Below are 13,871 nucleotides of genomic sequence, written 5' to 3' on the forward strand. Positions count from 1 at the left end.
CAGGACGCTGCCCACGGGGCGCTGTTGGCTGGATATATTTGGTAGGTTGACTATTCTCAGTCCAGCAGTGACAGTGAGGTGTTTAAAAACTCCAGCAGCGCTGCTGTGTCTGATCCACTCATACCAGCACAACACACACTAACACACCACCACCATGTCAGTGTCAATGCAGTGCTGAGAATGATCCACTGTGGTGTAAGTCAGTAATTGTAGAACTACAAAGTGCATCTATGTGGTAAGTGGAGCTGATAAAATGGACAGTGAGTGTAGAAACTACACTTCCCAGAAACCTTTGCGTGCAAATCGTCGCCCAGCGCCATGACGCAGCTCGCCCAGGTTACGTGTTGGGGTCTGGGAGCGGAAGTGCTGCAGTGTTTGTGTGGTGTTGGCACTGAATTAAAAGTGCATTAGAGTTTATAATTATATTAAATTATACAGCTGCAGGTACGTAAGTCTTTATATTTTAAGATTTATATAATATTAATACACGTAAGTGTCTAAATTATGTGGTTATTTAAATAGAAACGCAGTAATGATGTGTAACCCTGAGGCCTGAACACACTCCCACCATGTCTGAATAATTATGATCCTTTAATATACACGTATTGATCTTATTTTTATTACATTTATAGCTCTAAAACAATATAAATATGCTTCTGTTTTAATGCCAATGTGAGCTGAATGTCTGTTGCAGTGAGAGACGCTGTCTGTAGGCTAAACTGAATCAACAAAAGTATGTGGACACCCCAATATTTATATATTTTATTAGAATTTTAACGTCGTGTTTTACACTTTGTTTACATTCATGACAGGAACGGTAGTTATTCATTACACAAGATTCATCAGTTCACAAGTTTATATCAAACACAGTCATGGACAATTTTGTATCTCCAGTTCACCTCACTTGCATGTCTTTGGACTGTGGGAGTAAACCGGAGCACCCGGAGGAAACCCACACAGAAACGGGGAGAACATGCAAACACCACACAGAAAGGACCCGGACCGCTCCATCTGGGAATCGAACCCAGGACCTTCTCGCTGTGAGCCGACGGTGCTACCCACCGAACCTCCGTGTCGCCCGGACACCCCAGTAACTCACACTGGCAGTGGAATGAAACCATACTGAGCACCTTTTTAAACAGATCCCATTTGAGCCGCTCAGGTGGCGCAGCGGTACAGTACGCTAGCTCACCAGAGTTGGGGTTTCGAATACATCGTATCGAATCTCAGCTCTGCCTTCCGACTGGGCTGGGCGGCTGCATGAACAACGATCGGCTGTTGTTCAGGGTTGTTAGGGGTAAGAAAGTCGGATCATGGGTCCTCATAACTGGTGCGACTGCACAGGGCTGAGGAATAATGCCGATGGGGGTGTGGCCCTCCGTGCACAGTGCCTGTCAAGTGTATGAACTCGACTCGTGCGGGTGGAAAATGCAGTCTGTACTGACTGTACGTGCCGGAGGGGGTGTAGGTCAGTTGAGAGGTGTCCTCAGTCAGCGGTGAAGGGTCGAATCAGTATAGAGGACGCAATCAGGGTAATTGGACACGACTAGACTGGGGATAAAAATTGGGGAAAAAGAGGGGGGGGGACAAATCCCATTTGTTACACCCATAAATCACATAATTAATCAGACAAAAGAAACCCCCTGTTTTAGCATAGCAGTGTTGTTGGGATTTTTAAACCCCTTCACTGTAAATGCTGGGAAAAGAACAGCGCCATTGTCGGCTGATAAAGACTAGAGTAAGATAAACGTACACTTTGTCTCTTACACTTTACACTTACATGTGTAGAGTGGACAGTGTGTTTAAATAGGATTTACTAATCCCAACAATCATGCTGCACCTGCTACATGGTATTAAAATGTTAGTATCATTGCATTGTTGTGAATTATCCAAAATCACCTGAATCCCTTTTCATTGTTCAGTGGGGTAAAGGGGGTGACAAAGTGTATGTAGTTACAGATAGAGGATTGAAGGATGGATGGACGGACAGACAGACAGACAGAGTCAACCTTGTCATTGCTCAGTACAGGTACAAGGCAACGAAGATTAGCATCTACCAGAAGTGCAAATAGTAGCATTGTGAAAAAAACAGAGAATATCAGTAACATATATCTATAATTAATATGAATATAAAGTTATAACTATAGCTGTTTACATATATGGAATTATATCTATGTGCATAGTACTATATACATAATAGCAATAATAACAATAAGCATATGAATAAAAATAAGTATGTATTACAGTAATAACAGTAATAGTAATAAAGATTGGTTAGGTATATATTATAATAATAGCAGTATTAGTAATAAAAGATGTGTAAATAAACTGTAACTATAACTATATAAGGATGGTGAAAAATAACTATAACTATACATACAGGTCCTTCTCAAAAAATTAGCATATTGTGATAAAGTTCATTATTTTCCATAATGTAATGATAAAAATTAAACTTTCATATATTTTAGATTCATTGCACACCAACTGAAATATTTCAGGTCTTTTATTGTTTTAATACTGATGATTTTGGCATACAGCTCATGAAAACCCAAAATTCCTATCTCAAAAAATTAGCATATCATGAAAAGGTTCTCTAAACGAGCTATTAACCTAATCATCTGAATCAACGAATTAACTCTAAACACCTGCAAAAGATTCCTGAGGCTTTTAAAAACTGGGTCATTACTCAAAACTGCATTCATGGGTAAGACTGCCGACCTGACTGCTGTCCAGAAGGCCATCATTGACACCCTCAAGCAAGAGGGTAAGACACAGAAAGAAATTTCTGAACGAATAGGCTGTTCCCAGAGTGCTGTATCAAGGCACCTCAGTGGGAAGTCTGTGGGAAGGAAAAAGTGTGGCAGAAAACGCTGCACAACGAGAAGAGGTGACCGGACCCTGAGGAAGATTGTGGAGAAGGGCCGATTCCAGACCTTGGGGGACCTGCGGAAGCAGTGGACTGAGTCTGGAGTAGAAACATCCAGAGCCACCGTGCACAGGCGTGTGCAGGAAATGGGCTACAGGTGCCGCATTCCCCAGGTCAAGCCACTTTTGAACCAGAAACAGCGGCAGAAGCGCCTGACCTGGGCTACAGAGAAGCAGCACTGGACTGTTGCTCAGTGGTCCAAAGTACTGTTTTCGGAAATCAAGGTGCCAGAGTCTGGAGGAAGACTGGGGAGAAGGAAATGCCAAAATGCCTGAATTCCAGTGTCAAGTACCCACAGTCAGTGATGGTCTGAGGTGCCATGTCAGCTGCTGGTGTTGGTCCACTGTGTTTTATCAAGGGCAGGGTCAATGCAGCTAGCTATCAGGAGATTTTGGAGCACTTCATGCTTCCATCTGCTGAAAAGCTTTATGGAGATGAAGATTTCATTTTTCAGCACGACCTGGCACCTGCTCACAGTGCCAAAACCACTGGTGAATGGTTTACTGACCATGGTATTACTGTGCTCAATTGGCCTGCCAACTCTCCTGACCTGAACCCCATAGAGAATCTGTGGGATATTGTGAAGAGAAAGTTGAGAGACACAAGACCCAACACTCTGGATGAGCTGAAGGCCGCTATCGAAGCATCCTGGGCCTCCATAACACCTCAGCAGTGCCACAGGCTGATTGCCTCCATGCCACGCCGCATTGAAGCAGTCATTTCTGCAAAAGGATTCCCGACCAAGTATTGAGTTCATAACTGAACATAATTATTTGAAGGTTGACTTTTTTTGTATTAAAAACACTTTTCTTTTATTGGTCGGATGAAATATGCTAATTTTTTGAGATAGGAATTTTGGGTTTTCATGAGCTGTATGCCAAAATCATCAGTATTAAAACAATAAAAGACCTGAAATATTTCAGTTGGTGTGCAATGAATCTAAAATATATGAAAGTTTAATTTTTATCATTACATTATGGAAAATAATGAACTTTATCACAATATGCTAATTTTTTTAGAAGGACCTGTATATATATGTATGACGGTTGTGTAAAGTGCAGGTGCAAATGATAAATAATTATAGCAGTCCGGGGTGATGGTAAAATGAGCTACATTCAGTAATTGTATACCCGCAAAATTCGTCTGTAAGAAAGTTGTAGTGTATAAAATTGTCAAAGAGATCCCGGGCGGCACGGTGGCTCAGTGGGTAGCGCTGTCGCCTCACAGCAAGAAGGTCCTGGGTTCGATCCCCAGGCGGGGCGGTCCGGGTCCTTTCTGTGTGGAGTTTGCATGTTCTCCCCATGTCTGCGTGGGTTTCCTCCAGGAGCTCCGGTTTCCTCCCACAGTCCAAATACAAGCAAGTGAGGTGAACTGGATACTAGATTGTCCATGATTGTGTTTGACATTAAACTTGTGAACTGATGAATCTTGTGTAATGAGTAACTACCGTTCCTGTCATGAATGTAACCAAAGTGTAAAACACAACGTTAAAATCCTGATAAACAAACAAATCCTTATAAAGAGGACTGTACATTTAAACAGGATTTTCTAATCCCAACAACACTGCTGCACCTGCTACACTCTAACAGAACTAACACACACTACAACATTATTATCATGTCAGTGTGATTGCAGTGTTGTCAATTTTTCACCGTTCAAAATCATCTGCGTCCCGTTTTATTGATCAATGAGGTAAAGGAACTGTACTCTGCAACAAATGAGCAACATTCAGTAATTGTATAACCACAAAATGGATCTGTAATGAAGATAGTGTTTAAAATAATCAATGACTGTTCTAACCAGATAGTGGTTACAGTCTATGTAATTGTATTGTTCTGACTGAAATAGATCCCAGATTTTTTACCCCTTTATATTTCTCCGAGTTTAGTCATTGCCAGTTCCCCTGTTGTAATTTTCTTGCTGCTTGTACTACCGCTGTGCTGACCAAGGAGAGCTGTGATACTCTTAGACTTTGTTTCTAGCAAGTGAAAAGAAGCAGCTAAGTGTGCGTGTGTGCGTGTGTGTGTGTGTGGGGGGTCTGTATCAGTGTAAGAAGTTACATTTGGGTAAAATAAATAGTCAGTGCCTGTAAAAGCAATGTCAGCTCATGAACTGTTCACAAGGAGCTTTGTGGATCAGGTTTTCATGGCTAAGCAGCAGTGTACAAGCCTAAGATCACCATGGGCCATGCCAAGCGGCAGCTCGAATAAAGGGCGTGGCAGCTTTTTTTTTGATTGATAAATCTAGCTTTGGTGCATGCCAGGATAACACGACCAGCTGTGAAGTTTGGTGGAGGAGGAAACATGGTCTTGGGCTTGTTTTGATGGTTTGGGTGGGGCACCTAATTTGTGAAGGGAAATTTTAATGTTTTGGAGACTTAGGAGCTTCCAGATTTGTGCCAGTGTTTAGGGATTGCTATGGTTTAGCATGGGCAGAAAAGAAACGTCTTGGTGAGTTTGGTATGGAACAACTTGACTAGCCTGCACAGAGCCTTAATCTCAACACCATCCAACATCTATGGGATGGATTCGAATGCCAACCATGAGCCAGGCGTCATTGCCCAAGCTGTTGTGGCTGACTTGATTTCCACATCATGGTTCATTTGTTCATCCATGTTGGTTTGGAAATTTTTAGGTTCAGGCGTCCATAAACTTTTGGCCATGTTGTTTCTATTCTGTCGTGTTTTATTTTGTGTACTAACCCGTTTTCCCGTTGTGTGTCAGCATGCTGCCGACCACGGCGTACTCCCCTCAGAAGCAGACCAACGGCAGCCTGAGTGCCCGCGATGCCGCGCGCCACACGGCCGGCGCCAAGCGCTACAAGTACCTGCGGCGCCTGCTGCACTTCAGACAGATGGACTTTGAGTTTGCCATGTGGCAGATGCTCTACCTGTTCACCTCACCACAGAAGGTCTACCGAAACTTCCACTACCGCAAACAGACCAAAGACCAGTGGGCTCGAGATGACCCGGCCTTCCTGGTGCTGCTCAGCATCTGGCTCTGTGGTCAGTACACACTTACACACAGGCACAATATGACCAGAAATATGTGGACGTCCCTCCTGAGTAATAAGTTCAGCTTTTTGGAATGTGGATTGTGAGTGAGGCCTTCTCGGATGATAAATGTGATGATTAAATGAGTGGACAATTAATTAGATCATCAGATGATCGAATATTTAGATGAGTAAATGACTAATTTGTTGATAGATTATTGAATGCTTAGATAATTAGATGATTGGATTATTAGATGATTGATTGGATTATCAGATGGTTGAATGATTATATGATTAGATAATTAGATGATTAGATGATCGAATAATTATCCAATAAATTGGATGATTGAATGATTAGATGATTGAGTGATTGGATGATTATATCATTGAATGAATGCATTGTTAGATGATTGCATGATTAGATTAGAGGATGAGTGGATGTTCTGAATGATTAGATGATTGAATGATTAGATGATTGAATGATTAGATTATTAGATGATTGAATGAGTGCATGATTAGATTAATTAATTATTCGATTATTAGATGATTGAGTGATTAGATGATTGAATGCATGTTTAGATTATTGAGTGAGTGGATTATTAGATGATTGTGATTGAATGACTACATCAGAATAAATGCATTGTTAGATGATTGCATGATTAGATTAGAGGATGAGTGGATCTGGATGATCAGATGATTGACTGATTGGATGATTAGATGATTGAATTATTAGATGATTGAATTATTAGATGATTGAATTATTAGATGATTGAATGTATGATTAGATGATTAAGTGAGTGGATTATTAGATGATTGATTGATTACATGATTAAATGTTTAGATGATTGAATGAGTGTATGATTAGATGAATTATTCATTTGATTATTAGATGATTGTATGATTAGATGATTAAATGATTGGATAATTGAATGTTTAGATTATTAGATGATTGAATGATTAGATGATTGAATGATTGGATAATGGAATTATTAAATTATTAGATGATTGAATGTATGATTAGATGATTGAATGATTAGATGATTGAATGATTGGATAATGGAATTATTAAATTATTAGATGATTGAATGTATGATTAGATGATTACATGATTAGATGATTGAATGATTAGACGATTAAATGATTAGATAATTGAATGATTAGATTATTAGATGATTGAATGTTTAGATGATTGAATGATTGGATTATTAGATGATTGAATGTTTAGATGAATGAATGATTGGATTATTAGATGATTGAATGTTTAGATGATTGAATGTATGATTAAATGATTGGATAATTAAATTATTAGATTATTAGATGGTTGAATGAGTGTATAATTGAATTATTTGATTATTAGATGATTGAATGATTAGATGATTAAATGATTGGATAATTGAATGATTAGATTATTAGATGATTGAATGTTTAGATTATTAGATGATTGAATGATTAGATGATTAAATGATTGGATAATTAAATTATTAGATTATTAGATGGTTGAATGAGTGTATAATTGAATGTTTAGATTATTAGATGATTGAATGATTAGATGATTGAATGATTAGATGATTGAATGATTGGATAATTGAATTATTTGATTATTAGATGATTGAATGAGTGTATGATTAGATGAATAATTTATTTGATTATTAGATGATTGTATGATTAGATGATTGGATGATTGGATTATTAGATGATTGAATGTTTAGATGATTGTATGATTAGATGATTGTATGATTAGATGATTAAATCATTGGATGATTGGATTATTGGATTATTAAATGTTTAGATGATTGAATGATTAGATGATTGAATGATTGGGTAATTACATTATTAGATGGTTGAATGAGTGTATAATTGAATTATTTGATTATTAGATGATTGTATGATTAGATGATTAAATGATTGGATGATTGGATTATTAGATGATTGAATGATTGGGTAATTGAATGTTTAGATTATTATTGACCTGTGTGCCGTGCTGTTTCTCTGCAGTATCTACAGTAGGATTTGGCTTGGTGTTGGATATGGGTTTCGTGGAGACGTTAAAGCTCTTACTCTGGGTCGTCTTCATCGACTGCATCGGTGTCGGCCTGCTCATCTCCACCCTCATGTGGTGAGTCTGCATGTGCATGTAGGTCTGAGGTTCTCTGTGTGTATGTTAGTAAATAAAGAGACATTGCTACATTATTACATAGATTCTTTTGCAAAATGGGCACAACACAGTTCAGTGACAAATCCCAGTGACTGGCTCTGGTAGCACTTGCAGTCCTGTTGATAAATCTAGGTTTGCCATGCCGAGAGAACACACCCCACCTGTGAAGTTTGGTGGAGGTGGAACAAAGGTCTGGGGCACATTTTAATGGTTTGGGTGGGGCTCCTAATTTGTAAAGGGAAATTTTAACATTGTATAGAGTAAGCAGCTTTCAAATTTGTGCCAACATTTATATACAATGTCAGGAAAAGAACATTTTTTTCAGAAAATTAATGGGGAAGGTTGGAGCAACTGGAGAAATCTGCCTGGTTGAGGACGCGTGTCTCTAGAGACTGCCCACAAACTGAGGAGGATGGGTCGAGTGTCCAAACAATCACCAAAGATCAAAACTTGGGAATTGGATGAGGAGAGGCGCAAACTATCGTGTGCAGACAACCCTGTCGACATTTCCTCCCTCAGATACAGACAGTTGTTGTTAGAAGAAAGCCTTTCCTGTCAAGAACCAACAAAATAAAGCTCAGAAGGACCGTGTTCTGTGGTCAAATGAGACCTTTTTGACCACAAACACCAGAAACAAAGACATGGCGTCCCCACTGTGAAACATAGTGGTGGACCTGTAACGTAGGGCTGGACAACTTGTTAGGATACACAGTGGGTCTGTAGGCAGCTGCCTAAGTAGAGAGGAGGCCAGAAAGCCTAAACTGGGCTGTGGTTTGATCTTCCTGCTGGACAGAAATCGGAGGATTTCTCTGACCTTAACCCTATAGAAAACCTGTAGGATGAGCTGAGGAGGAGAGCCCACGCACATGGACCCCAGTCTTGGATCCCTTGCCATGTGTTTTCCAGTTAAATTAAGCATTATAGGAGAAGACTCGGAGCTGAATATAAAATGAATGGGTGCCAGTATTTCTGGTGGCTCTGATGATCTGATTTGTGTATTTATGCTTGCAGGATCATCAGTAACAAATACCTGATAAAACATACCAGTAGAGAATACGATGTGGAATGGGGCTACGCTTTTGATGTTCATCTGAACGCTTTCTACCCTCTGCTGGTCATCTTACACTTCCTGCAGCTCTTCTTCATCAACCGTGAGTCTTCATCACACACATATACAGTATCTTCATTCCCTTCTGGATCTTACAGGCTTCCAAGATCTTGAGAGTGGCGCCCTCTGCCAGCCTTACCCTGCATCCACACAAGCATGCGGCAAAGCAAAAGGCAACCACACAAGACCCACAATGCAAATTAGCAGGCGGCACGGTGGCTAAGTGGGTAGCAGTGTCACATCACAACAAGAAGGTCCTGGGTTCGATCCCCAGGTGGGGCGGTCCGGGTCCTTTCTTTGTGGTGTTTGCATGTTCTCCCCGTGTCCGTGTGGGTTTCCTCCTGGTGCTCCGGTTTCCTCCCACAGTCCAAAGACGTGCAAGTGAGGTGAACTGGAGATACTAAATTGTCCATGACTGTGTTTGTTATTAAACTTGTGAACTGATGAATCTTGTGTGATGAGTAACTACCGTTCCTGTCATGGATGTAACCAAAGTGTAAAACATGACGTTAAAATCCTAATAAACAAACAAATAAACAAGTCCCAGTAAGCAGTTGTATGGTGCAAGTGTAGAATGTTAAGACTGGGGCTGTCATCCCCTCACACCTCTGGTCTCTGGTTATTGAGTTTGCAACTGTTTTGGCATCTTTTAGACTTGGTACTTTTTGGCTACAGGTATTTACTGGTCTGTGCCGCCTTAAAATGACCACAGCAGCGGTCTGAATGCACGGCCAACGAAGAAAACCGTGAGGAATCCTCAGCGACTGCAGGTTAACTTTGTGTACACTGTAATTATGTAATATGTGTCCGTGTGTGTGTGCAGACCTGGTGGTGATTAACTCTGACTGGTTCGTGGGCTATTTCGTTGGAAACACCCTGTGGCTGATCTCCATCGGATACTACGTCTACATCACCTTCCTCGGCTACAGCGGTGAGTGTCATTTTGTATTAACAGTAAATTGATTGATAGAATAAATAGAAGCTACGATACACAGCACAGCTACCTTAATAGTTGAATGTAAACCTAGAACATCCAGCAACGGTTCAAGGCTTCATGTTCTGTCTCAAAGCCATGTTTTGACCCCCCTCCCTCTTTTCTGCGTCCACAGAATTGGTTATTAGTTTTCCAAACTCAGTTACCCGAGTCGTGTTTTTAGCTTTACATTTTACACTTCGAAATCTTGGACATTTTGACTAAGTGATTACTAACTGAATTGCTGTAGGATTGCTAGGACACCTCATAGTACAAATTACCCAGTAAACATGAGGCACTTGAACGCTACACGAATTAAAAATGTTAAACCACTAGACACAAACCTTACACTTTTAATTTCACTGCAAATTGCATATTATACAGGAAAAGGCAAATTTCATGGTCCGTGATGAGATTTTCAAAGTCGTGAATTACGGAGGACCTTAGTTATAATGTATCTGAGATTTTTGTATAGAGAAAGAAGTTTCAGCGAGCTCATGGTGCCGCAGCTAAACGTTGCTGTGTGCCACTGCATCTAGACTTCACATTTACTCCTAACGCGGAAACAAGGCCAAAGTGGAACATCGCTATCCGAAGCATGGACTTTAAAGTCTGTAGCTGGCGTTTCAAAATAAAGGCTGCTCATAAGACAGGGTTAGAGACTGGATGGCGTAGAGAGGGACAATTCCTCCATTCCATTCTTAAGATCTGGGGTTTGAGAGATGAGGGAGCAGCCAGTGGAGGACGACACTCCGGACGATGAGTAGGGCTGGGCGATATGACTAAAAAACTCATATCTCGATATGCTCTTGAGAAGTGGTGATATACGATACGATATGATATAATGTAAACGTAAAGTACAATGGCAGGCCACTGCCCATATTTTAGCTTATAGTGTTGATAAGTTATCTTAAAAACACAAAACATTGTAGTTCTGATAAATTCTGACTAATTTACAGTGTTTATATTTTGTATTATTATAAGGCTGTATTTGTATTCATATTGACAATATTTATATCAAACAAACCAGCAGAATCTCACAATCACATTTATACTGTCTATTTTACTTCAAATAAATGAGCATAAAAAAATACCAAGAAAGTTGAATATCTAATAATGCTTTGCTATCATTGCAAAATGAAACGTTAACCAACAGCATAGTGACCCAGATCAACCACACGGCAGCATGAAATCATAACCACTGCTTACCTGAAGGCCACCTTATATGTTTCCAGATTATTTCCAGAATATATAAATCCATTTCCAACTGTGTTTGTCCACCTAACTAAAAACTGAAAACCACCTTAGATCAATTATTCTCTCTCGTTCACTAAACTGTCACTCATGCCTCAACAACCAATCAAGAGAGAGATTGAAATTCCACCCAGAATCTGAATTCGGAAGCCCTGATTGGTTCATACATCTGTTTTTAAGGCTTGAACCACGAATTAATCTCTGATTTGTTTGTGTGAGCAGAACGAATGAATCTTTAACATAGATAAGAGCACAGCTCCCTGACTCGATTCCAATGAATGATTCGTTTGAAAAGAGTCGTTTCGGACAGCGATTCAGTTTGCGTGTGTGTGCAGCGTGCTGAACAGCGCCTTTGTGTTCTGTTTTAAACGTTCTCAAACAGTAACCTGTGTGTCCTAGACATACTCGATATATCGAATATGGCCATTTTCAACATCGTGTAAAAAGTCAAATCGAATATATCGATATCCGCGATATACCGCCCAGCCCTAACGATGAGGCTGAAAATATTTACATTACTTTTACATTTTCAGCATTTAGCAGATGTTTTTATCCAAAGCGACTTACAGTTATGACTGAATACAGCTTTGAGCAATTCAGGGTTAATTCAGGGGCCCAACAGTGGTGGTGAAGCAACCTTATGATTACTAGTCCAGTATCTTAACCACTAAGCTACCACTGCCCTAACCATCCTTGTGGACCACGACTATGCTTTGGCTCCAGATCCCACAGTTGTCATTTTAGTTCTTAATCAAAAAACGTCCCTCAGAGAGGAGATCCAGCTAAGGAAAGTCTATCCATCAGTGTTTTGCTGGTTTAGACAGAGACATTCGGCTCTTTACAAGGTCCAGCAGGCTCGGATTAAAAGTAGAGGCACCAAAATGCTTTCGACAACCAAGAGGAAAAACACCATCGCTGGGATAAGAGCACCAGAAGTGAAAGAGCCGGCTGATTCGGGAACGTGTTCATGTTGCCTGTTGTGCAAACTAATAACCTCAGATAACAACCATAACCACGTCAGATTTTATAATGTGCTCAGTTTTTCAGAATGAAACCTGGTAGGACAAATAAGACCCTACAACACCGTACAGTTCAGTAACCTGTAGAACCAGCTTGTGAATCAAACTCCACCAGTATAATGTGAAGTTCATTGTTGTCTCATTATGCCTGACAGCTGGTTTGGGGTGTTTAGTAACAGGACATGTTTGTTGTGTATCATCAAACATCTCCACGTTGGTCTCATTAAAGGATGCTGTTCCTGGACCTTTGTGCTTTGTTGACCTTTTGAGAAGGGGCTTGTTACTCACCACCCTTTTACCAAAGTTTCCTCTGGGTGCTCCAGTTTCCTCCCACAGTCCAAAGACATGCAAGTGAGGTGAATTAGAGACACTAAATTGTCCATGACTGTGTTCGATATAACCTTGTGAACTGATGAACCTTGTGTGTAATGAGTAACTACCGTTCCTGTGATGAATGTAACCGAAGTGTAAAACATGACGTTAAAATCCTGATAAACAAACAAACCTCATGGACAGATGACTTTACATTTACTTTCTCTGATAGAGTGTGGAATGTATTGTTCCATCAGTAACTTCATGTAATCCCGGTTCTGATCCATTACTGGTGTTCGACACCGTTTAAATTGTCCTAGTTAGAATTTCCAGGTGAGAAAGTTCTAGGAAGTTCTGTGGGTCCATCAGAAATGTTGTAGTCCACAGTCTGATTAGCGATTTTAAGACTGACTGGTGTATTTTATGTGATGCTAACTCCATCTCCTTGATGTTCTGTTTCAGCACTTCCGTTTCTGAAGAACACAGTGGTTCTGTTGTACCCGTTTGCTGTACTCGGACTTCTCTACGTTCTCTCCATCACGATGGGCTGGAACTTCACCAAGGGTCTCTGCTGGTTCTACAAGTACAGAGTTCAGTGAAGAACCTGAACTGATATGAAGGACTTTGAGTGTGGATTCAGTGTGGATTCTTCTGCTCTCAGGACGCTCTCACTGTCACCTCCTAGACTATTGTACACTCTGTAAATAATCTGTAGATAGAAATGAATGAGAGAGGACGTGTGGGAATGTTTCCGTCTTTTTTATTTGATCAGACGTGGTGAAAATCCCAGTTTGGGATTGGATGCATCAGTTCGTGTGTTTACGTTGGATTTTGTTTGAGTGCATTTTCTTTTCCCGGTGAGAACAAATCCAATAAACTGCTTTTTACACTTCTACGTTTCTTATTTTCTTGATAGGGTTTACTACAGTACAATGCACTGATGTCAAAATTCTAAATCGGTTACACTGATAAGCCAGAACATTAAAACCACCCCCAAAAATGCCCACTGCAATGCCTATTCCATTGCACATTGCATGTGTAGGTGAGGGAACTATTGTATGTTGGGCTGTTGGTAGTTCCTCTAAGTTTACATTGTGAATGAAGCAGATCTGGTCAACATAAAGACCTGGGGG

The 13,871-nt window shown here is 40.3% G+C and overlaps 1 protein-coding gene across 3 annotated transcripts; it reads left to right on the plus strand.

Annotated features, from left to right (window-relative positions):
* Positions 1-352: 352 nt before the first annotated feature.
* On the plus strand, positions 353-13,627 carry unc50 (unc-50 homolog (C. elegans)). 3 transcript variants are annotated; one of them, XM_062996518.1, is made up of 7 exons: positions 715-733; positions 1,954-2,029; positions 5,650-5,930; positions 7,913-8,033; positions 9,084-9,223; positions 10,004-10,111; positions 13,201-13,627. In XM_062996518.1, exons 3-7 carry the CDS (start codon positions 5,651-5,653, stop codon positions 13,335-13,337), a joined length of 786 nt encoding a protein of 261 aa, XP_062852588.1. In that variant the 5' UTR covers positions 715-733; positions 1,954-2,029; position 5,650; the 3' UTR covers positions 13,338-13,627. The 3 variants fall into 3 exon arrangements, with proteins under 3 accessions (XP_062852587.1, XP_062852588.1, XP_062852589.1); XM_062996517.1 differs by lacking the exons at positions 715-733; positions 1,954-2,029 and adding an exon at positions 353-444; XM_062996519.1 differs by lacking the exon at positions 715-733 and having other exon boundaries at positions 1,934-2,029.
* The last annotated feature ends 244 nt before the right edge of the window (positions 13,628-13,871 follow it).

Source organism: Trichomycterus rosablanca, chromosome 6, assembly GCF_030014385.1.
Source record: "Trichomycterus rosablanca isolate fTriRos1 chromosome 6, fTriRos1.hap1, whole genome shotgun sequence".
Classification (NCBI taxonomy): Eukaryota; Metazoa; Chordata; class Actinopteri; order Siluriformes; family Trichomycteridae; genus Trichomycterus; species Trichomycterus rosablanca.

What these genes read in the sequence shown, in the direction of transcription:
- unc50 (XM_062996517.1), top strand. Translation starts at nt 5,651, where the DNA reads ATGCTGCCGACCACGGCGTACTCCCCTCAGAAGCAGACCAACGGCAGC. An exon ending in CTCATCTCCACCCTCATGTG is followed by an intron (nt 8,034 to 9,083) that starts GTGAGTCTGCAT and finishes TTATGCTTGCAG; the next exon opens with GATCATCAGTAACAAATACC. An exon ending in CACCTTCCTCGGCTACAGCG is followed by an intron (nt 10,112 to 13,200) that starts GTGAGTGTCATT and finishes GTTCTGTTTCAG; the next exon opens with CACTTCCGTTTCTGAAGAAC.